Below are 25,000 nucleotides of genomic sequence, written 5' to 3' on the forward strand. Positions count from 1 at the left end.
ACCTTTTTGCGAAACGGAACGAATCGTTTGCCGCAGTGATGATAGTTTGGAGCCATGGGATTCGGTACTATCAAAAAGTGGGAATTTCTGACAAATTAACGGAGTGTGTAAAGTGCATGTTGCATGTTGCAGGTCATTGTTTTATTGTAACTGAAAGAAGCCAAACCTTTACAAACAATGCTAACATTATTTTTTAGGCCTAAAGTTTTTAGTTGTTTCAGCTATGGTGAAACAGTGACCCACACCCTCCAAAAACTTAAGGCGTATTGCACATTTAAAAATTTGGTTTTGTTTCGCAAATTAGTGTAAGCCTCTAAATGTGAATGCTACATTATAACGCCAATACAATCCACAAAGAACCTTACTCCCATTCAACAATGAGTTAGCCGAATTGGTCTTTTGTACGGTTGAGCAAATTAAAGGAGTTTCGCAAGGGCGTTCGCAACCAAAACATCAGGGCCCACTTGTTTGAAAGCCGATTAACTTGATTCAGGATTACCGTAAACTTTTGTTTCATGTTTTCAAATTTTTGGTCGAAGTTTCTTTTGCTTATTTTTGTTTGCCAAGATTGACGTCTTCTAATGCAAAGTTCTGCCGAATATCAGCGTTGAACAGCATTTGCGAGTAGAGAAATAAACTCCTTGGTTGATTTTTAATAATCTGGGATTAGCGTTAATCGACTTTTGAACAACCGGGCCCAGGAAACCAGGGGCACATTTATCGATTTTACTCTGTCAAACGCCAGACGATTTTACTCGTCAATGGAAACGAATAAAAGGATTAAATGCATTATTGAGTTGGATCACGGAAATCCTTGATGCCTTATTTTATTATTATAGTCAGTGAAATAGTTTTTGGCTCACCATTCGAGTCCATGTTGGAAGCCATCCCTTGTATAAAGAGACGAAACCCTCTTCGCGGACCTGAAGGAGGAGAAAAGTCAATACAAAGTTTGAGTAACGGTCAGCCCTGTGTGATCTAGAACGCAAAATCAACACCTATAAAGTCGCACACGATGGAACGTCTCGCGAAGAGGATTTTCCTAATCACAGAGGAAGTCAACATATTCAGTTAGGCAGTTTAAAGACCGTTTTGGTCGGCGGGGTTTTTCTTGTGAATTTCGCAAGCAACGAGCAATGCGTCATGACTTTCGACCATGTACACGCGAACAACTCGTGAACGGTCTGTCGTAAAGTTGTCTTATATAGCCGTGGCGTAAGCGTGCAAGGCGTGCAAAACGTGCAATGCTGTTGTTTTTACGCATGAGTATGTGAATTTATTTCTTTTACCGTTGTCCCATAGCACAGATATCCCTGACGTCACATTTATTTTGTCAATAAAGAGATTTGGCATCGCGCAAGGGGCTTATACAATGTGCTTAAAATTAATTTCGTCCAACTTGTCTCGCACCGCCAGGGCGAGACATCTTGCACGAAACATTGCCCAATATAACATACATGTACCTTGCGACGGCCAAAAGCGTTGCAAAACAAGTTGCCCAAACCGCTACGCAAAATAGATTTGGAATCTACTTTCTGCAACACTTCACGCAACGTTACACCGACTATTTCAAGCCTAGAGTGTCGCATCTGTCCTGCAACTTATGCCGCTACGCTTCGCGGCATCAGCCAATGAAAATGTTCCTTTCACCTCAGGTGACCACCGAAAACGAAAAAAGTTGCAAGAAACGTTGCCTAGTGTAACACACGTCGAGCAACTTGTTTCGCAATGTAAGAACTTTTGCCTTACACGATGCACGAAGGGCTAATTTGCAAGTAAACAAAAGAACTCTAAAATGGTAGCCATACATTTTGGAATGAGGTGTATGGACAAGCCAGCGGTTTGCCGTTTCTCTCTGGTGTGTCAACCAGAGCCTGACTGGCTGTGAAAACAAGAAAAAGCTTAAATAACAATGACCACAATGAACCAGGTTTTCTGAGCCCACGAGACTAAGCATCCCAGCAAACCATTGTCAGCAACCTGGTTCTGGTCATTGCTGTCTAAGGTCTTCCTGAAAACAAGGGGTACTTCTGATTCAGAGGCACCTTCGAATAATACATAGAGGATATTTACATGGCCGCTTGGAGATACGAAAGTTCTCTTCGAGTGAAAGATTCCAAGCGGCCATGTAATAGTCTATTTATTATATAAACACCAATGAAATACTAAATCATTTCATGAAACGCATCGAAAGGTGTGATTTTTATATGAAACCATAGCAACAGTGATCTTTTCACGTGTGAAGATATCATGTTTTCGCGCGAAAGCTCACTTGGTCTTTCATTCATTCATATCTCTCTCAAAGAGATATCTCTCAGAAATCTAACTGCCGGCTTAATCACCCCTGTGACTGTCAGGAGAAATCAGCATGGAAAACCTTCTCACAATTTCAATGAAATGTTAGTCGCACGGGTATTGAGAATGAAGATTATTATCAGCTTAAGAGAGTGATCTTGATATAACACCAAATTCTCATGACTATATACAGAAATCTATGATACTAGTTGGGAGAATGAACGTTTCGATTTTGGGAATGAAAGAGTTAAGAAACAGAGTGAATGTCGAACATACCGCGCTCAGGAAACAGTCCAGCGTTCCTCTGTACAACTTCGGGTTGTTCATAATTCTCGTTTTCACCACATCTGCAGGAGTACTTATGGTTGCGGCAATTAATCCAGCGCAACCACTGAAAAATGGTGAGAAGACAATTAAAGAGAGTAAAAAAAAGTGGAAGGAAAGTTTATTAAAAGGTTGTTACTAACACACACATTTGGCAATGGGAAATTGCTTATCAGGTATTAAACAGTAAATTCCAGCTTTGCAACTCTCCATTATTGAGAGAGCTCCATGTTTTCTTTTCAGGTGTAAGTCACAAGAATTGCAATTCGATGGCTTTGGTCCTTAACGCTGAAACTTCGTGAACTGGGCGTTTGTGAAGTGCCTACAAGTGGCTTTGCCTGGTAAGGGGTTTAAAAAGGCTGTGGAACAGCAGTGCAGTTTACTTTGTGTAGTTTTACCAATCACTCACCCCTAGTCGTGATGCAAAAGGACGGTGCCTACTATTGTTATTGCGCATACGTTCTGCGCATCTCGAGATACTCGGATTTCCTATGGTTGATGCTTATTAATACAGGGATATTTTTGCGTGGTTCAAAACTATGCGAAGAAAGCAGAACTTAGCAAGTGATCTCGGTATCCAAAAAGAAAATTGGAGGTAACCACGCATTTTTCAGAGATAATTAAGCTTCAATTTCGAAAAGAACGCCATACACTGCTTTGTATTTTAAAACTTTTTACAAATACTGTTGATTAATTATCTTCAAAAAATGCGTGGTTACCCCCAATTTTCTTTTTGGATTACAATAACACTTGTTAAGATCTGCTTTTCCCGCATATTCAGTAACCCGCACAAACGTAACTTTGAATTAGTAGGCAGCGTCCTTAACATTTTAAACAACACAAATCGGAACCTTTGTGACAGTCATGGAGATAAACTTTGAAAAACGGTTAGACCTTCTCCAGTTTTGCCCACCCCTGCCGCCATTTGTATTTGCTATTTTATCCAAATATTCCTTCATTGCATAGGTAGAAGTTATTTTACGTAAATTCGTTTGATTTGGTTATCCAGTTCCCAGTCGCTGAATTTGGCTAAAATCCGAGACACATCTGCAGCCCAATAAATGGCCTGGAATAAGATTTGTCATGATTACCTACCTTGAAATAGTGTGTGTCACCCAGTTGTCTTGTAAACTTGTGTGTCCGATCAGTATGTGTTTGACAGTATCGTACGTAGTGAGATCTTTAGAGAGAATTTAAACACTAGTTTGATCCTTTGCCCCTAAGAGTGAAACTATTAGATTTACTCTGTCTAATGCCACACGGTTTTGTTCATCATTACAAGATATTTATTACTCACTGACAGATAGAAAGCATGTTCTCATTGGTCAACAATGCATGAAATGGCTTCAAGATTGGATTGCTCTATACAATACAATACATACCGGTACTTAATTGACCACTCCCCATAGGGGCTTTTCTGGGCCAATGAAACACAATTAACGAAACAACAGAACACAACAACAACTGTTAAGAAACCCAACTGGCCGGAGGCAAACCAGTCAGCTATTTACAAGTGCAGCTGGGAAGTTGAATCAGGGACTACCAGGATCAAATTCAACGAGTGGTCAGAGCAGGTCTTGATTACCAGGGATCTACGAATTTCAAGGCAAGCGCCCTAACCACTGGGCCATACTGTATCCAATCACTGCACTGTTTGCTGCAATTAGTTTATTAATTTGCTCTGATGGTGTTCATGTTACTTGTCATTTTAAACTATTCAAGATGAGAGAAAGAGAAAGAGCAAGAGAGAGTGTGAGTCCCTAGTTTCCCTGATGTTTAACCTTTTGAAAGACACAGACGACAGACAGACAGGCAGACAGACAGGGAGGTGGTAGGCAGGCAGGCAGGCAGGCAGGCACGCACAGAAAGCATCAAAATGACATTTTACCAACCACTAAAGCTGCAGACCAATCCTATGAAAAAACATGGTTAGGACTACATTTAACCAAAATGACCCCTTTTGGAAATGTCATAGTACTGACCTCCCATATTGACTAATGCTGCTCTCTGAACATTGGGTGCCCATCCTTTCCACAGTCCACGCACACCATGCTTGCTTACAATGTTGGAAAAGGCGTGTGACGTGTTAAGTACCCTGAAGGTGCAAAAATAAATTGGAACACGGATGAGAATCAAAGACAAGTGCTACATAATTAATAATATAGTATGCTCACAACGGAGCACAAAATAATGTACTTACGTTCAACAGTTCAATGTCTCATTTATATGGATTCAAGGTGAGTGGAAATTTGGCAAGGCGAGATTTTTTTTCTTATTCACTCACCCATCATTCCTCTCATCTACTGCCCCCACTCATAGCAGTTTCTTTCCTTCTCCAATTTTCCTCGGGTTCAAAAATTTCACATTTTTAAGAGTACACACCAACAATGTTGCCATTGATGACTCGATTGATGGGCAAACAGACGTACATATAATCAGCGGGTGGTCACCAAACGATCTTTAATACTAAAGTTTTACTAAATTTAAATATGGTGTCACCAGAACAATTTATGAAAGCTAACCATTTCAAGTCGGTGCTTAGACCAAGTATTAAATCACTAGTGATCAGTGTTTAACCCAGCAGACTTTATTCTCTGCCTAAATAGAATGCTGTCTATCTGCCAAAGCGGGCAAAAATTGAGGTTGCCAGTTATTGCAGTATAACATCACCAAATGTCACACCTGTATATGTGCCACAAAGTGTCTCACCTGGCCTTTCAATGAAAGTGAGGCTGGACTTGACCTTTCTGGTTTTCTACTGCTCGTACAATAATTATATTATTTTAATACACTGTAGTTCATATTAGAATAGCATGAGTTACATTAGAAAAGCAGTAAGGTCTATAGCATCAACTACCGGTAGTTCAAAATTATAGTCAATTTGACTATACTGGATATACATGTATGGAGTTGGTTATGAAACTCAACAATTAATTCCTTTGTTTCATGTCTTTGGTCAATTTTTTGGCCTTGACCCTGCAGAATGCACACCTCTTTTAAAGAGGATAACCATTATCAATTTGCTTCAATAACGCACAACTAATTTTGCGCACCCGCACAAAGTGATAACAAAAGATTGTGCACAGTCACGGTCAATTCAACATCGATTGTGACAACAGTCCCTTGATAATTAACTTAAGTATAATGATAATTGACTCAGTCTGTACCTTGGTTGTCTTCCCTCTATAAGAACACGCTTTCCTTCCATCTGCATTTGCACCTTGACCAAATCAGTTGGACTGGCAATAAGCTGACCAAATGCACCAGCAGTCATCCCTGCTATAACTGATTTCCTGAAAGAATTTCCTTTCTTTTCATTAAAGGTTACCATTGCCAAATGCATGCGGAGGGTCTAAAACACCAGTCACATTCCACAGGTCAGGGTACATGCCACTGTGTTACAGACAAATAAACAACACCAAAAGTGTCACCTCGCCCTTAGGCTAATAACTCTCCAAAAATGTTGTCTCAGGTGAGGTCTAAGGGAAACGTTTGGCTTAGTTGTTCATTACTGGAGCAGAGACTCCTGGTCGTGACCTAAGGAATGTGACCCATGTTTGTAGACTCATCTGAATTCAATAAGTCAGAGGAAGGTCAAAAAATTTAATTTAATATCATACTTGACATGACACTTATAGCCAAATCTGAACATCACCGTTGTATTTAACTATAAATGGCCTCTTTTTATGTCTAATGCCAGATAATTTTACTTGTCAATTGGGCTCCCCTTGGCCATGAAAGGGTTAATTTAATCATTGTAATGTTAGACAGTAACTGTCCATCATAATTTACCTAAAGAATGCATACACTGTACATCCTACTTCATCAAAATCTCAGTTTTAACTGAGGGATCATGGGTGGAAGCTACCCTCCACCCCCCCCCCCCCCCCAAAGCATTACTTGTTTACAAACAAAAACATACCATAATGCAAATTTACCATCTGGATTCCTTCTCAAAACGTTGTTGCGTAAAAGCTCGTATGAAGTCATCCTTGAGCCAGTGTAAACTAAAAGACAATTATATAAAATTATTAGTAACTGCAGTAACTGTTTCAATAACATAGACTTCTCTACATGTATACAGTACAATTCTTACAAGCTCTTTCTCATCTTTAAACCTACCAACATGCCTCAATATTGCTGGTGTGACACCACTCCAGAGATTTCTCAAGCCTTCTTCTTCAACTGTAAACCAGAAAATTTACTATTAATGATGATGATGTCATACTAAAAGTGATAGGCATAGCAGTGAAGTTGTTGCTAATGGTATTGCATTAATCACTCACTGAAAAAATATGTCCCCATTAACGCTTTGACGTCCAAACAGGCCTAAACTGGCCATACTTAGTATTTTACTCTGTCAGACGCCAGACGATAATTTTACTCGTCAATGGGGAACCCCTGGGAGTCAATGGGTTAAACTTCAATTACCTATGCCAACTGCTGTCCTTATCATTCCACGGTAAGGAAGATTTGTGGATGCTGTGGTTGACAGACTTGATGCCCTCTCTCCTTGGATTTGGAGGCGAGTCTTGGTGATGTCGAGAGGAAAGGTGACTTTAAAAAAATACAAATAAAGTATTGATAAGACTAGGTAAACGCACAAATTGAGAAAAACAGAATACAGCCAGCTCATCTGTAGTCAATATTAACTTCAATGATAAAATTGGAAAATTCAAAAATGTAAGTTTGATGTTCAGGCTGACCAAGACACTATAAATCAACCTCCATCTTGATCATCCTTTGCCACTAGCTTGTGCAATTAGGATTAATTTCACTTGCATTTTCAAAGTTTTCCAAATTGTCCTTGCTGCTTTGTGACTCGGGGAAATTTTGTGAAAACTTTGAAAATACACATGAAATTAATCCTTTATTGCCCTCAGGCCCTGATGCGATTACATTTATTATAATAACAAACCCCCAGCAGACTTTTGTCACGCATATTCCAGTCACACTCTGAAATGGTTGGAGTCTTTTTCATTTTAACTAAGCCTGTTATCTGTAGAGTATTAATTTTAACTAGGGACAAGAAATTCCTAGTCTAAAATTATACTTTATTAAACAAAATCTGATTGATTTTCGTCAGATAAATAAAAATGAATGTATAGGATTTGGGTCAAATAGTTCACTCTCGCATAGATATTAATTAATTTTCTTTTCACAATATGTGAATCGATTGAAATTTTTTATCTCTTTAAAATGTTGGTTTTTTGCGACAAATTACTCAAAGCAGGAACAGCCTACAGATGTATGAGAGGGGACAAATACTGTAAGCTTAAAAGACCAGGAAAGCACCATGGTGAAAATAAAACATCATAATATAGGAGACACTGAAAGAAGCAGCAAGTTGAAGTTTCATGAGAAATACTGGACGAGATTAATTACAGCAGAGTAACACCTGAAAGCAAGAGGGATGAGACCAGTAATTGTGAAATGAAAGGTAGAACAAAAAGCAAAGTTAAGCAAAGATGATATAACAAGGCCGTCAACCCCCAAACTTTTCAAATTTAATTTTATTGAGAATTGATAGGGATGGAATGATAGATGATGTCATACTGACAGTGTAAATGCATCTTTCACGCAAAAAGAAAGTACACTGTCACACAACCTAGGCAAAGGTCAAAATATGCGCAAAAAGTTGTCATTGGCATTGCAACATTTGATTTGATTTGGTTTATTTTGCACTAATCACATTATTGCTCAAATTACAATCCGTCAATGATAAGCAACGCTTGCAAGAACAGTTTATCGGAGTTTAAATGAGGAAAATGAACGTTTGAATTTTGTTAAAAAAAACTAAAAATACACAAAGTAGTTTAAATTTTATTGTTGTGAAAGTTGATTCTCACTAGAAATGACAAACTTCCGTGATTAATCAGGAGAATTCAGATGGTTATATTGAGATCGGGAGATTCGGTCCAAAATCTGGAGTCTCCTGGATTATCTGAAAGAGTTGAATTGACAGCCCTGACATAAAAACAGGATATAAGTAGCAATGTGAAGGCAGACCGGTATGTGGTTTAACATGGATCAGAAGAGACTTTCTAAATAGGGAACTTAATGGAGAAAACTCCCAAGTAAAAAGGTCCTTTGTGATGTAGAAGACAGACTACAGCAAGAGAAAACAGAATCTATGAAAAATTAAAACAAAATAAATTCAAAACATAATTTCTGTAGAACAAAATAGAAATGACATTAGAATATAATTATCTTAAGTTAACCAGAACATACGTATTTATTTATGCTAAAACATCTCCAAATGCAAGTACAAAAAAAAAACCTAAAATAAGAGAAGAACATAATAAACATGTATATGGACTCCCTATCAACTTGAAAAGAGTCAAAATCTAATTATCTAGTTCTCCAGATACAGGAATACTTTATGTCTACTATGGCTAAATAATTAATAATGTCATAAGATGACTTAAGTGTGAGAAAGTAACTGTATGTTGAACTAGACTTTTGAAGTGAAAGGTTAATTCCACAGAGGGTATACCCACGGAAAGTAAAGCTTCTTGGCAGCAAAAGTAGGCAGAGGATGCTTGAGGAAGAAATACAATGTACCTGTCTTCAGAGCCCCTTCCAGGGATTTTGGAATATGATTATATATATTAATATTAACATTACCAACATTTGCCTCATTTACTTAAGCTTACCACGATAATTTTTTTATGAAAAAAATCTATAATACATAGGGATTTTCTTTTTTAAATTATCTCGTACACCGTCCAAAATAATTCCAAAAATTGCGCCAAGTCATTCCTACAGTGTAAGTGTGTGGCATCTTCACTGTTTAAGAGATCAAAGTCCAAACTAATAGAAACTTTATCCGTCGTAAAAAAAAATTTCAGAGATCCTGGATTTTGATCCCCGAAGTATCCAATTCCCGTCATCAAACTATGCCTTGCTACTGATACAAGTTCCTATCTGAATAAAATTTCATCCAGGAAACAATGGAATTCGCACTACACTGGACCATGCACATAAACACGGATAATTTCTGGAGTCAAGGAAGCTCGGACTAATCGATCGACAGAACTAATAGTAATTTAACAGTTGACTTGCCAACCTGATTCTGCCACAGTTGCCGCCAGGGATGACAAGCAATATTTGTACAAAAAACTATGAACATCTCCAGCCATAATTCACGATAGCACGTTCGTTTGTTTACTTGGATTAATCGCAAACAACAAAGCCAGCCAACAGAGCCAACATATAAACTGAGGATGGTAATAACCGCTGACAACGGTGATGCAATGACACAGCAAAGGCGTGCGTGGGGGCGACCGTGGGGGTGTGACTGGGGGTCTTTGGGGGCATGTGCGAAATCAAGAATGGCCAATGGGCAAGCAATGGAACAACCGCAGTAGTTTAAAAGCTTGCGCGGATTAAAGTAAATCATCTTTAAGGGATCAGAATTACATAATTAAACAAAATTTCAAAGGGAGAAGTGATACTGTGAAACCGTGATATTGGGCATGCCATGGTCTGCTGGGAAGCATGCTCCATCGTCACATCCTGACGATATTCTATTACAGTGCGACGCGTCATACGGTGGCCACCTAACAAAGTTTTTTACACATTTTCCGCCAATCGGGATACGTTAATTGGATTGACAGTCACGCCTCCTTGCAAAGTTCGCACAGTTGTGAGTTGAACACCGTTGCATGGGTTGTTGAGTTGACGTATTTACACATAGTTGTCAAATGGGAGGTGCTTTGTACTGTAAAAAGACAGTATTTCACAGGTTATCTCGTCACGAAAGCCGAGGACCTAATATTGGATACCAAAGCGAGGGACTCTTCATGAACCAACTTCCTCCAAAGTAACACAATTTCAAACGATCGAAGTTGATCTCTTAAATTCGCTTGATAACAACACATCGATAGGCATGTGATAAGAATATCAAAACAATATAATTATGTTTTGTTAAAGAGACTACTGCACCCCTGCTGTTCCCATATCACGCATCTCTCTTCGGTTTTTTTTTTTGGGAAAATCCAAAAAAAGATTTGTGATCTCGGATCAATGGATTCTTCAGCCTCAAAACAAAACTCGAAAAAGGATTATTTTCGACCAAAACAAACAAACCCAGAGTGGTGTGCAATTTCAAAAACAAAACAAAAAATTAGCGGTTAACTGGTTTGTTTAGAGAAATTCTTCAATGAAAATACCACCAGAAAAAAAACCCCTTAGCAATCGATAAAAAGAAATGATGAAAAACATGCGTGCTAAGGTACAAATCGACAAAACGTGCTAACAATATTATTGCCATCAAGAAAATTTTATTGTAATTTCTGGTGAGAAATTTGCAGGAAACCTAACTATTTTCAAAAGTTCGATCGTACGGCAAACATGGCGCGAGAAAAACATTAAGGCTTAACTGTCATGTACGGTAGCTGTTGTGTGTCATTTTTGCATGGAAAATGCCTTTTTCAAGTCCTTTCACAAAAAAAATACTGAAGTCAGTGGTGAATCTCAAAAATATGGATTTATATTTGATCCGAAGTATCCTCCTCGAGTGTGGATACTTTAGATTCGTGGTCCGTTCTTGGATTTTGGATTCATGAATCCGTTGTCGGATTTTCCTAAAAAACGCACCCTTAGTTGAACGTAGTTCCTATTGAGAAGTGCGATTCTAAGGCAGATGTCACCTATAATATTTAACAATTATTCCTCGAGCCCGAATGGGCTCTGAGTCAATAGCCCCTGAGGCCGAAGGCCGAATGGGCTATTGACTCAGAGGCCATGAGGGCGAGAGAAATAATTGTTTTAGTAAAATCCAACTAGTTGGTCAAAAAGATATAGAAACAAAACATCTTTCGCTAGTTAAAGCTAGACTTTAATTGTTGTTTTGGTTTTCAAAGCCGTAATGATTACGTAATGCGCAGAACGTATGCACAATAGTAATAAATAGGTGGCACTGACCCTAAAATGATTGTGTGCTGGATGGCAAAGCTTGCCATCCAGCAGCTGTTTGCCATTTAAATCTCAGTTATTGTTTTCAGCATTAAAATCACTGTAAAATCGCTAACTAATGTGTCAGTGGCCTTAAAACTGACCTTCTTACTCATTCCATTACGCTCTTTCCATTTCTGGCATCTATTTTGTACCACGACTATTTTTTGTGAGTGACAAGGTCACGTGACATGGTCATGCAACGAGCCTAATCGTCTTCGTTTAGATCATTCAGATCATTCTTGTTATAGAAGACACAGGGGTGTAATAAATAATGACGGACATACGCCACCATGTAAAATCTGCGGTTCCTGGAGGGTCTGTTTTTGGGAATCTCCTTTTAAAATTTTCATCAATTACATGCTTATTGTAACCCCCAAAGAAATATTGGACAGTACAGCAGGTACAGGTTACAACTTTATTGAACTTAGGACAAGGCTCCATTGTTTCCGTTGTAAATTTTAAGTGCCTATTTTTTCGGAACCGAACTCGAAGGCCGTTGTAATAGCTGCGTCGTAACACCTTTTCAGTTGGCCGTGGCTGAGGAAACAGAGGTAAATGTGGTGGCCTGTCAATCAAGAGATATCCCAAAAGATGTAGTTGTGAAGTTGAAGGCTCAAGTGTACATGGGTGAGGACGGAGTCACAATGATAAAGATAAGGTATATGGCTTCCTTGACCCTGAAGTTGTAAATGAGTTGCTTCCGTTTACAGCTGCCTAGCAGGACTAGAAGCTCCACCACTGCAGCTTATTTTGGCATGCATCTTCTTCGAAATTCGGTGTCAACTGCTGTTGAGTTTTGCGCATTTATTCTTTACCAATGACCGCGGGAATGGAGCTACCCCCGACGAGATAAATTTGCTTACCCTGCTCATCTATTTTCGTCATTTCAAAGTCATTACTTGACAAAATTCTCCAAAGCATTTTCCAATATAAGAGGTTTCTTTTCTTGATTTTTCAAAATTTTATGACCGAAATGGAAATGATTAATATGTAACAAAAATATGGTAAATCAGGCTATAATCTCGTTGAATAAACGCATCCAGTCACACAAAAATTGCTTTTTTAAAAAAATAGAAAGTAATTAAGTTATAGAGAAGTAGTAAGCCACTATGCGAAGTGTCGCACTGGAAGCCTCGTTTTTTTTTAGCGGGAACTCGCACGGGCTCGACGCCTCGATTTTGGCGGGAAGTTGCAAGGTCAGCGAACGACATTGGATACTGCGTTTTTAAATAGTAAAACAAGCAAATATTTTGAAGACAACCAAAAAAACAATCTATAGCTAAGTATTTTTTTAATATGTGGTACAACGTGGAAAGAAGAGACACCGAGAGATAAAAACCAGCAAGCAAGCGACGAGTTAGCGATGTTGAAAGAGAAAGAGAGCAACTGAGAGCAAGAAAAAAACAGGCGAAATATCAATGACAAACAACGAGAGAGAGAACAAGAAAGAGCACGAATAAAGGGACGAAATCATATTTGAGAGCAGCGGAAGAAAGAGAAAGCACAGGTACGAGAAAACAGGCTGAATAATGGTAACAAAAAACGACGAAAAGAGCAAAAAAGAGCACGGAAAAATAGTCCAATTTACAGTATTTAAATTCTCAACTTTCGGTTTTGCTAAATTCCATTTAAGTTTAACAAACAATCCAGAAAGTGATTTTATGCTGAGCGATATTTGTAGCATTCACTTCTATATAAGGTCAAACCCAGGTATAATGGCTGATAACTGAGATCCAATGAGAGAGCTAGAATTGCATTATCTGAGCGTGAGAATTTAATAATTAACAATAATTCCATGGACGCGCGTCAAATACGAGTTGGTTATAATCAATATCCAATATCTTATCCAATAAGCGCGAATGAAATAATAGTTTTATTAAATATTCAATAAATTCTGAACTGTTTTACATACAGAACGACAAGATGTTGTCTCAGTTTTACAAAACGAACCGCGCACTCAGTTTCCATATATGGTATATGAGCTGATAACAGGGATTGAGTGAGCCAATCAGAAAGCTAGAAATGCAATATCCGAAATTGAAAATGTAATAAACAAAAATATCTGAAAACAAACATAAACAATAAGTGAGAAGCTCGGCTTCAGTTTAGGCTAAATATATTTACTTAGTTGATAACTTTCCTAAATGTAACTCGACTTTAGGATTTACTCTTAAGCTAATCCCCTGTATCATCATTTGGCGGTTTTCACAATGTCAGCAAGAACTCCATCCTTCTTATCAACAAGTGAATCAAATGTACCAAATTCCGCTACCTCCCCTTCCCTCAAAACAATAACGGTGTCACAATGTTTAATTGTATTCAACCGATGAGCAATGGTTATCACAATACAGTTCTTTAATTTTGAATTAACAATGTTCCACATGGTCTGCTCTGTTGCGGGATCAACATGGGCTGTCGGCTAGTCCAAAATGACAATTCTGTTGTGCTGCAATAAAGTGCGTGCTAAACAAACAAGTTGTCTCTCTCCGACACTCAAATTATTCCCTCTCTCTAGCAACTCGTATTCCAGCTGCCCGTTGAGGTTTCCTACAAACGATTTGAGTTGTACGTCACGGTCTTCAAGAGCTGCCCATAAATGAGCGTCTTTAAATTGATTCATTGGATCAAGGTTTCGTCTCAGCGATCCGCTGAACAAAACAGGAACCTGGCTAACAACAGAAATGCATCGTCTGGATTCTTGGAGGGTTATGTCGTTTATTCTCACTCCATCGATGATGACGTCACCCTGAGCATCAGGCATGCGTAGAAGAGCTGCCAAGAGAGATGACTTGCCTGCCCCAGTCCTCCCGACGATGCCTATTCGGGACTTTCCTTGGATGGAGAAATTTACATTTCTCAAGACTTTGGGTCCGCCCTCATAGTACGTGAGAGTGACATCAAAGAAAGTCACATGTCCATCACGTGGCCAGTGTGTCGGTGGAAGGGCCTCTGTTTTGTATCCTTGTTCGGAATCCAGGTTTGTATAAGTAAGTACCGGCAGTACTCGTTCCACTGATGTCATGAAATTTTCCACTTCCGAGAATTGTCGAACTGCGATTTGTAAAAGATCTAAAATCTCCAAGACGTATGATAGGGAAAGTCCGGAAATTGCTGGAAGGTAAGAAAAGACATTGTTTATTAGCAATATCAGCATTGTAAACTTTGTTCAAAGTAGCTGCCATTAAGGTTTGCGATCAATATCATGACAACAAATTTATAGTAAAGTCGTCAAGATCTCCTTATTCGGCTTTTCTGTAAACTCTGGGTTTTGCTGTGCGTATATCGAGTTGTGGATGCACGTGGGACTATTTGGAGATTGCATTTTATTGACCAAGCGTGAAGCCAAGATGGCTGGATATTGGCCAAGTTCTTTTTTTGCGTGATTATGGACCGAGACGAAGCCGAGGTCTATGAACACACACAAAAAAGAACGAGACCAATATCCAGCCATCTTAACCTCACGCTTGGTCAATAAAGGATTCATTATGTGGGATAAAACACCAAAAAAAATGATCTTTGATCTTGCGGGACCAAGCGAGAAATCCCCAGCGGGCAGTATAGCTCCATCTTGCCCGCTCGGGTAGCCAATCACAGCGTGGGATTTGGTTCATCTTGTCCGCTCACGGAGCTAGTCATATAATAAAGAAGGTTATCGCCTCAATAAGCATGAACCAGTTCTTAATTAATGTAAGTTAGTGTGGTTTTTGGCGTGAGATGCTTGAGGAGGTTCAAACCAGTTTCAACGCTTTCAACAAACTGTTCTACTAGAAGGACTGAATCTACCCTACTCTTTCACCTAACTGCAATGTTATGGTACCACATTAAACATCAATTGTTGCTCAAGAAGATGCTCTTGACAATGTGACGTAATAAGTCAATATGACAACAAAAAAGCTCTTAATAACGAACTCGGTTAATCCCATTTTTATTGCTGGAACGGTGTTTTTCAGGCTATAATGATAAATATCTCTACAAAGTTAAAAAAATCCTCTCAAGCATGCGCAGATTCATAGCTTTTGCTATTACCACAATTGGAAAATGTTAAGGTCTCTTTGAATCCGCTCTAGACAATTTTTTAAAACTTTGCACAGAGATTTATTTTAAACTGCTTATCACTTTACAACACTAAAAATGGAGATCACCGAGTTTGTATTTGGACTATTTGGAGATATCAGCGTTGCCATGGTAACTTAGTACGTTATATTTTTAGTGGATCTTGCTATTTATTTATTTATATGTTTATTTATTTACCATTTCGGAGTCCAACACTCAATAATGAATGTAAAGGACTGCATTGAAAATTAAAAAAAAATCATAAATAATAGTATTATATACACAAATGGAGCTAATAAATTATGGGAATTTCACTCTTGAAAGGTTTAAGTGATTCTTTCAATGCTACTTCCTTTGGTAGCTTATTCCATTCCTGTATGGTTCTTGGAAAAAAAGAATACTTGTAAAAATCACACTTTACATTTAGAGTCATATATGCATTCCCAGAGGAATGCGTAAAAGAATAGGTAATTGGGTGGAGATTAGCATTATCTACATAAATTTGCTAAATTATTTCTAAATTTATAAAGCATAGACAAGCGGGAAATTATTCTACGGGATTGCAGTGATTTCCAACTCAGTTCATTTAAGCAATTATTCATGTTTCATTTGGTACTACAACACTGCCATTACATGAAACAGGGTTACAGAGTTAATCCTGCAAAGACATTCCCTTAGGGCCTCCAAATTGTTGACACGTAGAATGATTTCCAATCGTTCCCATTATTTCCTCAGATTCAAGCATTCGCACTCTGCAGCTGGGTAAAACAAACCAGTGAGAATTGGATGTGCTCTTCAAATAATTCAAAATTACTGAATTGACTAACCTGGGTCCATTGAAAATCCCACTGATGCAAGAGCTACAGATGTTATAAGGGGAACACACAGGAGATCAACACGAAGACCAAACCAACGCGTGCCCTCAATTACCATGTAAAAGGCTTGGTTGTGTAAGTCTTGATGCCTAAAATGTATAAAAGGGTTTTATGTGGACAAAAGTACTTCAAAATGCATAACGTTGAAATTTACAGCTACGCTCGTTTCTTTCCTCGTAGGTATGAGTCCAAACGGGAAATAGGCAAAGATCGTTTCTCCGAGCCTTAGATATTAACAGACGTATCTATATACACGTCTCTCTTTATGATTGACTTAACTTTTGTTAAAAAAACCCAAGCACATCACATCAACAAAATCTTTCCTGAAGATTACTTTTTCCAAAGAGATTTACACTGCTGAAGCCAAATGCAAATGACATTCCCCTTTTCTTATCTCGGAATTCGGACGATAACAAAGTTCACTAAAGGATTTGGGATGTCTAAAAAGTAGCCCATGAACGAAAGCCGGATGCCATTTTAAAAACAGTAACGTCTAGAAATAACTCGGGTCTCTAGAGCTCTGACAAAGGAAACTGGTTCATGGTTCAAAAACTAAAATAGACAAAAAATAATGTTACTGAAACGATTGATTAAAAAGGATGACAGGAATCTCTTGTCTTAATTACCGCTTACGCCTTTACTATTTCCGGCTTGACAAATAATGTAACATTGAACAAATACAACGACCTGATAGAACAAAAGAAGGGTAGATCCGTGACCCAGTGAGATAATCTAAGATACGTTTTCGGATCGCATACCTGTAAAACTGTTCAATGAACTTGCCCTGCATTCCTCTTGTACGAATAGTGTCCAAACCAGTCATAGTCTCTGAAAAATGCGAAAACACAGGACTCCGATAAATCGACTCTAACCTCTTCAGTTCTCGAGAAGTCTTAAGATAGTATCTTCGAAAGAGCACAAACACCACTATAGTAGGAAAAACTACCAACAACAACCAAGGATTTGCAATGGCTGGTAAGAGAATAGCTGAACTGACAAAGAGTATGTCTTGAATACACAAGATGAAGATCTGAGGAAGCTGTTCGTCCATGCACCCAACATCCCTTGAAAACCGGTTTAATATTCTTCCAGTTGGATTTGTGTCGAAAAACGAAAGTTGGGCGTGCAATGTGGCCTCCACCATTCTATCATGCAAGCATTGGGAGGATCTAAGCGATACAATGAAAAAGAAGAACACGCTGATGGTTGTTAGAACGAGCGATGCTGTAGTCGTACTGGCGTAAATGACCATATTATCCATCTTTTGTTGCTGCTCCAAAGTCTTCTTTGATAAATAAGACAACCATACATCCGGAGAGATTATAGCAGCTAAAACACAAAGACATTGTTACTTTTAATACCTTTACAGCTTCCCGTTGATGACTTGATAACTCTATTGACCAGTGCGCAGCGCAACTGCCCAGTCCTTTTAAAGCCTTTTTTTAAAAGGAGTCTTTGAAACTGCCAAAGTTGTTTCATCAAGATGTTAAACTACAATTTCTCGTTAACAAAAACCGTAAAAAACAGACAAATCTTATTTACTTGTTTACAGCAGTTACTTATCCTCTGCCTCCCCCTTCCCCTATCCATTGTTGATTTGGAAAGTGTTGATTTCCAGGAAACTGTTGATGTCCCCCAGAAAACAACATTGTTACCGGGAAGGGGGGTGGGGGAGGGGGGAAGAATTCAAATTGTTTGCTTACAACTAAAAGCGCTTGGAAGGGTAATTTTCTTCCTTCGGCCTCGGTAGATAACACCCTCCTTGATCTGCAGAATTTTTCATATCTTACGAAAGCCGAATTCAATAATTGCTTTATTATTTATTCAAAATATTTTCAAATTCCTAGGGGAGAACTTGTAAAACTGCCAATAACTCCACTCCAGTTGTAGGATTTCTGACGTTTTTCTCTTTGAGGTAAGACTAAAAAATTAAGCGATTTTGTTTCATCGACTTTTTGGTATTCTTACTGTCTTTATCATTAAGTAACTGGGTAATATTCTCTTCGCTCAAACTTGCAAACCTACCATTTCGCTCTTTGTTTTTATGCTCACCAAACATAACACAACCTTGTCCCCAGGCTTTCTCGGCCAACGGCTTAATAATCTGCAGCGGGCTGCACATTTGACGTCATTTTGACGTCATCGGATCAGTAATATGCGGCAGGCTGCACTTTTGGTATGGGTTATCAGCCGAAGCCTGAGGCTAATAATCCTTACCGAGACTTTGATTATTCTGGATACCACAAAGACCGAATCTAGTAATTGTTTTATTATACATTGAACGAAGCAAACATGGAAATCATGTTTTTGCTTCTTCACTGACGGCAAGTAACGCGAAGCGCGCGAACTTGCCATGATTACCCTTAGAAACCATGCACCGTGGTTATTCGTGACATGACTACCCATGACCTTGAGTGTCATTGACATTATTGTAATAATCTGTGGCGAGATGGCGTTACAGGCGCTGATTTCGAAAATTCACTGTACGCTTTGGGCCAATCAGAAAAGAGATAGCGAATTCAATGTACAATAATAATAATAATAATAATAATAATAATAGAGCGGTTTTCAATGAGTGTCGAAAGTAATTAGCAAATTGCTTTGGTTTATGATTACTTCACTCAGTGATTGGTTCAAAGCTCTCGCGCCATTTTTTCAACCAATCAGAAGTGAAACCAAAACCAATCGTGGCTAGCGCGTGCACATTTTCCCGCGCTTTGTGTCGGCTACGTGTAATTACTTCGAGTTTTGATTGGTTTACTGGATTGTCTCCGACCTTTTTGATTGGCCAAAGTAATTGCTTTGGTTTTGGTTTTAGGACACTCCATTGAAAACTGCTCTAATAATAATAATAATAATAATAATAATAATAATAATAATAATAATAATAATCTGTTCATAGTGATCATGTTACTCTAGACCCTAGTACTACGAAAAATGAGATCTGGATACAAACTGGCATTAACCCATTAACCACTTACTATTTATGGATGATCTGAAGCTGTACGGAGCTAGCAAAGATCAACTAGACTCACTTGTTCAAGTAGTGAGGAACTTCTCGCAAGACATCAAGATGTCGTTTGGCCTAGATAAGTGTGCTGTCCTGGAAATGAGAAGGGGAAGACAAGTTGGCAGTAGCGGAATAGAACTACCCGACGACCAGCATATCGGTGAAATAGAGGAGGAAGGCTACAAATATTTTGGCATCTTACAGTTGGACCAGACTCTCAAGACCAAAATGAAAGGCAAGATAACATCGGAGTATATCAGAAGAGTCAAGAAGTTGTGTAGATCAAAACTCAATGGAGGAAATTTGATCGATGGCATGAATATCTGGGCTGTTGGTGTAGTACGCTACAGTGCGGGGATTGTGGACTGGACAATGGAGGAGGTAGCCAACATCAGGATAGAAGAACTAGGAAGATCTTGGCAATGAATGGCTGTCTGCACACCAGGAGTAATGTTGCGAGGCTGTACCTGCCGAGAAAGGAAGGGAGAAGAGTGTGTAAGAAGGGACAGCAAATCCCTTCATGGCTACCTAAGAGAGAGCACAGAGGTGGATGCTTCAAGCTGCGTTGAAGGAGAAAGTGATTGTTGAAGAAGAGAGTCTGCAGGACTGTGAGAGGAGGAGGAAAGACGAGAAAGTTAAAAACTGGAAGGAGAAAGCCCTAAATGGTGCGTTTGTCCAACAAATATCAGATGAAGCTGGAGAGGAGTCTTGAATGGATTCTTAAAAAAGGAGACAGAAGGTTTCATTCTTGCTGCTCAGGAACAAGCTTTAAGAACAAGGTATTAGGTACAGCGTAGATAAGACCTCAGAGACACCACTGTGTAGATTGTGTGGAGATGCCACTGAAAAAGAACAACAAATTGTCAGTGGATGCAGGAAGCTTGCCCAAAGAGAGTATAGGAAGCGCCAAGGTGGCCCCGCGGGTACACTGGAGGATGTGCAGGAAGTATGGGATAGAGGGTAATGACAAGTGGTATGACCATCAGCCCTTGCCAACCGCAGAAAATGGAGAAGCGAGGATTACCTGGGACATGAGTATCTACACAGACAAAGTGCTGAAACGTAATCGGCCAGATATTACTCTAGTGGATAAAGACACACAGAAATGGACACTTATTGACGCACCAGAATATCACCAGAACTGAAGAGGAGAAAGTTGAAAAGTACCAGGAAGTACCATTTGAAGTCAGAAGGATTCATGGAGCCTCAAGAAAGTCACAATAATAACTATCGTGACTGGTGCTCTTGGAAGGATATCAAAAGGTGCAAAGACCTAGTTTGGCAAGCTAAATGTACCTAACTTCCTTAGAAGTGTACAATTATCGGCCATCCTTGGAACTGCTCACCTGTTGCGGAAAGTGTTGTCTCTTAGCTACGGGGAGTTGCGGAGACACAATAAACATTACCCAGTAGAACACCCGACAACTGGAGAGAGTCGAATAATAATAATAATAATAATAATAATAATAATAATAATAATAATAATAATAATAATAATATGGATGAGGGGAAACAACTTTCCTCAAACGGATTCCATTTCCGCCTCCCCAACGTCAACAAATAAAAGCAAACCCAGGGAAAATATATTGAACTTACCTTGTGTAAGAATAAATAAACCGATCAATGCAACAAAAAAATAAGGATGCATTCCGCTTGTGAAATAATCCCAGTAAAGCAGAAATGACACACTTCCAATCTCACGATCCTCTTCTAGAAGTTCCAGTCCCTTTCGTACGCAAGCAGATGATTGTTCAGCAAGTGGATTTGACTTGGTTTGATGTTCTTCTGTGGAGGTATTTGTTAGCCCATCGTCTACACACTTTCCTTCTCCAAACTGTGGTCTTTTCCTTTCCAGTACACGACCATTGCCCAAAACGATTATTTCATCAGCTTCTTCTAAACATCTGGAATGATGAGACCCTAAAATTCGAATTTTGTCACCCAGAAGACCACAGATGCATTTCTTAAATATCTCGTCACTAACGTTTTGATCAACAGCGCTTAGTGGGTCATCAAGGACGTAAACATCAGCTCAGGAATAAACAGCTCGAGCCAGACTTATTCGAGCCTTCTGTCCACCACTGAGCACGACTCCTCTCTCACCCACAATCGTCTCGTTTTTGTCCGGAAAAAGCTCAATATCTTCTTCTAGGGCACAAGCTTCGACAACAGTTGAATACCAGTCCAAATCATAATCCTCGCCTAATAAAATGTTTTCCTTGATTGTTCCAGAGAACACCCAGGGTACTTGGGTAACATACGCCAGATTTCCTGGGTACCATACAGAACCTGTTGACAAATTAACTTCCCCTGCAATCGCAGAGCAGGGTAGATTTTCCACTCCCGACACGACCACAAACTACGGTAAGACCTTGTCGCGGTGTCACAAAATTAATGTCGTAAAGGATATTCTTCCTGTCTCCCAGATTCATTTTGTAATTTAGATTTGAAACGACCAATACATCTTTATCATGTTTAGTAAGCATCTCCCGTTCCTTGTCTTCAGCTGTGGGGTTGTTTTTAGTTGGTTCTTTGTTTTCATCATCTTTTCTATGGAACGGTTGTTTCCTTTCTCTTCTGGAAGCGTTGCTTATAGGATCATCATTGTTCAATGCAGTATCATCTTCAGGACCGCTCAGGGAAGCGTTCAAACCCTCCCGTGACAAACGCAACTCGTTCAAAAGTAAGAGTTGCTCTGTTCTGCGTATTCACACAATTGCCTCAAACACCATTTGCAGCCTTTTACCAAGGTAGATCGAAAAGTGAGTTTTCAACAAGTTCATGAAGGAAAGCAGCATGAACGCGTTTACTGGATTCAGTTCATAACTGCTCAGCACTAGAAACAGGACTGACAGGAAAACTGCAAGCGAAGATGAAGAAGACAAGATTGCTTGAACAGCTGACATCACCGTACAGGAGCCCTTAAAACCAGTAGCACCACTACAACTTGAACTTGATGCATGCGTGACCTAGCGTGCTTATTGCTTTATTAAACAATCAATCAACCGACCTATGGATCAGCCAAGATCCATCGATCGATACATCCATTGGTCCGCTTGGTCAGTCAGTCAGTCAGTTATTTAGTATTAAAGGAATTACAGCTAACCTTCTTATTTCCTTGACCCTTTCTTCATAATGATGTTCCAAGGCTTGAGCCTTCACAGCACGAATCCCGGACACCAGCTCGTTCATAAGTGCGATACGTTTGTCAGACACTTTGACCGTTTGCCATCGCAGTGTTCCAACATGATGAGAGACAAATAAAAAATAAGGAACGAGACCTCCTAGAAAAAGTACGCCAGCGAGCGCTTGCCACTTAAACAGACTGAGGAGCTAGTAAAGTACGGTAGGGATGAAATAGATCAAGAAAACCAAGTTAAAAACCCATCGAGGCGCCAGTTCCATACGCTGAATGTCATTGGACAAGAGATCGATAACGTGACCTTCCTGAAACTCCTGGAGTGTTCGATGTCCGACAAGGGTAATCTGTTAGCCAATAAAAAAGAAGTCAATTACCATAATTTTTACTGTTCTGCTGTTAGGGCCAAATTTACCATAACTGTCTCAATGAACTTTAATAACGTGCTTTTTTTTTTCTGGAAAAAGAAATGAGATTTTTGAGAGATGTTTTCCCTTTTTGACCTAATATCTAACAAAGAGTATTTGAAAAACTAAGCTCTAGGACAATTGATCTCTAGTGTTTTCTAAACATTAATAAGGCAAAACAAGTTCAGTTGTGGTGATTTAAAGTGCTCTCTGTGACCAAAAAAAATCAAATACCTCGTTTTCTTTGGATTTCAAAACTATGTGAACTAAATACTAAGCGACCAAAGTTTTAATCCTTGATTTCAAAAAGACACCTGTTTGTTTTAACTGGATTTTTCCTATTTAATGTTGCGCCATTACTAACTTAAATTATAAAGTTCTTGAGAGAGCTGGATCGAGGAGGAAATGACGGCAAAGGCTCACTAGTTTAAGAATGCAATGCGTGTGTACGTCGCAGAATTAATATGCAGCACGGCAGTTTTGGGATTTCAGACTTTTAAACTCACGTTTTGCATATATAATAAGATGCATTCAGACGCTTTTTGAGGTCACTTCTCCCTGGATCCAATCCTCTGAGGTCCACTCAGTCAGTTTTGAACGTGAGTAATGGCGGACCGTGAAATCCAAAACTTAAACTCAAAGTAAACGACCGTTGGTTAAAAATCAAAGTTCAAAATTTTGCCAGTCAGGTGTTATGCAAACATACTTTCAAAATCTGAAGAAAAAAAGGGAGTGACTTCTTTTATCACAGGGGCACTTAAACGGCTTGCAAGAGTTGCCATCTAATATCATTTCTGAAAATACTCCATAAAGTTGAAAATAAAAAGAAGAATGAGCTTCAATGGTTAATTTATCAAATACCTTTTTTATAGAAGTTGAAAAAGCCAGTATTTTTAATCCAGCGAGATCTCACCTTTGAATGAATCATTCCTTTCAACGCACTACAAATCCTAGCGCCCATGATTACTTCGGCCATCCAACCGCGTAAATGCGCGGCTGATCTTTCTACCATTGAGATTATTCTAATAAGCACAGCACAGACGTACATCATAGTATTCTCTCCATTATTGTTGCCATTGTTGGAAAAACAATTCGACAGGATGACACCAAGGAGTAACGGCCGAAGAGTGCTACCAATCATATCCACCATGCCCAATAAGATCATTGTCAAAACATCTTTTATTGATGTCATTTTTACCACACATCTCCACAGTCGAGGTCTTTTTCCACAACAAGCCTTTTTTTCGTCATTCCAAATTTTTTGAAGCTTTTCAGTCAAAACTCGTGTTTTATTTTGTTCTTCGATAGGCAGCAGATCGCATATTTGCAATGGGCGGCAATTTCCTGTCTTAAAGGTTTCAGTCATCCAATGAAACTGAAGACAAAAGCGACCAAAGACTGATTTCTTCTCGATATGAAGACGAGGTAGATTCCTCGCGAAGAAGTTGCTCGTACCTCTCCTTGGCTGGCATTATCTGTATGACGAAACAGTATTGTTCTACTTTAACGGGAACTGAATTTAACTTACACGGACACGTTGGTTAATGAACGAGATTTGCCTAAATGTCGGTAATCAACCGAGAAACTTTATCACTGACCACTCATCCCTAAAGTCCATTCATCATATTTTATGGGCATTTCGATTTTACCGTGCCGAACAAGTTGCGTTGAGTAATTATTTTCTCCCATTGTCCAAGCTCGGCAGAGGCATGGGTCTAATCCTCATCTGACGACACTGCAAATGGTTCCCATTTAAGGTTTTGAATTATTTTTCTCTGCAAAGCACGATGTGATGCTGTGTTAATAGTTGGCTGGTCGACCTTCATGTACCGGACTAAAATGGCAGAGGACAAATCGACCCTTGTTATTCAGATGAGGCCTTGCTAATTGCATATGGTTATGATCGCTTTGTTCTTTTGTTTTATGGACATTTAAT

General features: G+C 39.1%; 1 protein-coding gene and 1 pseudogene across 1 annotated transcript in view; both read right to left on the minus strand.

The window, feature by feature from the left end:
* The window catches only part of LOC138032160 (mitochondrial uncoupling protein 4-like), a 13,464-nt gene extending 3,626 nt beyond the window's left edge, over positions 1 to 9,838 (minus strand). The window contains exons 1-9 of the mRNA XM_068879765.1: positions 9,689 to 9,838; positions 7,051 to 7,176; positions 6,742 to 6,804; positions 6,542 to 6,626; positions 5,787 to 5,912; positions 4,602 to 4,714; positions 3,715 to 3,799; positions 2,572 to 2,686; positions 864 to 923 (exon numbers count right to left, since the gene is read on the minus strand). Coding sequence (XP_068735866.1) covers positions 864 to 923; positions 2,572 to 2,686; positions 3,715 to 3,799; positions 4,602 to 4,714; positions 5,787 to 5,912; positions 6,542 to 6,626; positions 6,742 to 6,804; positions 7,051 to 7,176; positions 9,689 to 9,761 — 846 coding nt within the window. The 5' untranslated portion in view covers positions 9,762 to 9,838. The remainder of the gene's footprint in view (positions 1 to 863; positions 924 to 2,571; positions 2,687 to 3,714; positions 3,800 to 4,601; positions 4,715 to 5,786; positions 5,913 to 6,541; positions 6,627 to 6,741; positions 6,805 to 7,050; positions 7,177 to 9,688) is intronic.
* Positions 9,839 to 13,771: 3,933 nt separating this feature from the next.
* Positions 13,772 to 24,430, minus strand: LOC138031487 (ATP-binding cassette sub-family C member 4-like; annotated as a pseudogene).
* Positions 24,431 to 25,000: the final 570 nt, after the last annotated feature.

This window comes from Montipora capricornis, chromosome 14 (assembly GCF_036669925.1).
Source record: "Montipora capricornis isolate CH-2021 chromosome 14, ASM3666992v2, whole genome shotgun sequence".
NCBI lineage: Eukaryota > Metazoa > Cnidaria > Anthozoa > Scleractinia > Acroporidae > Montipora > Montipora capricornis.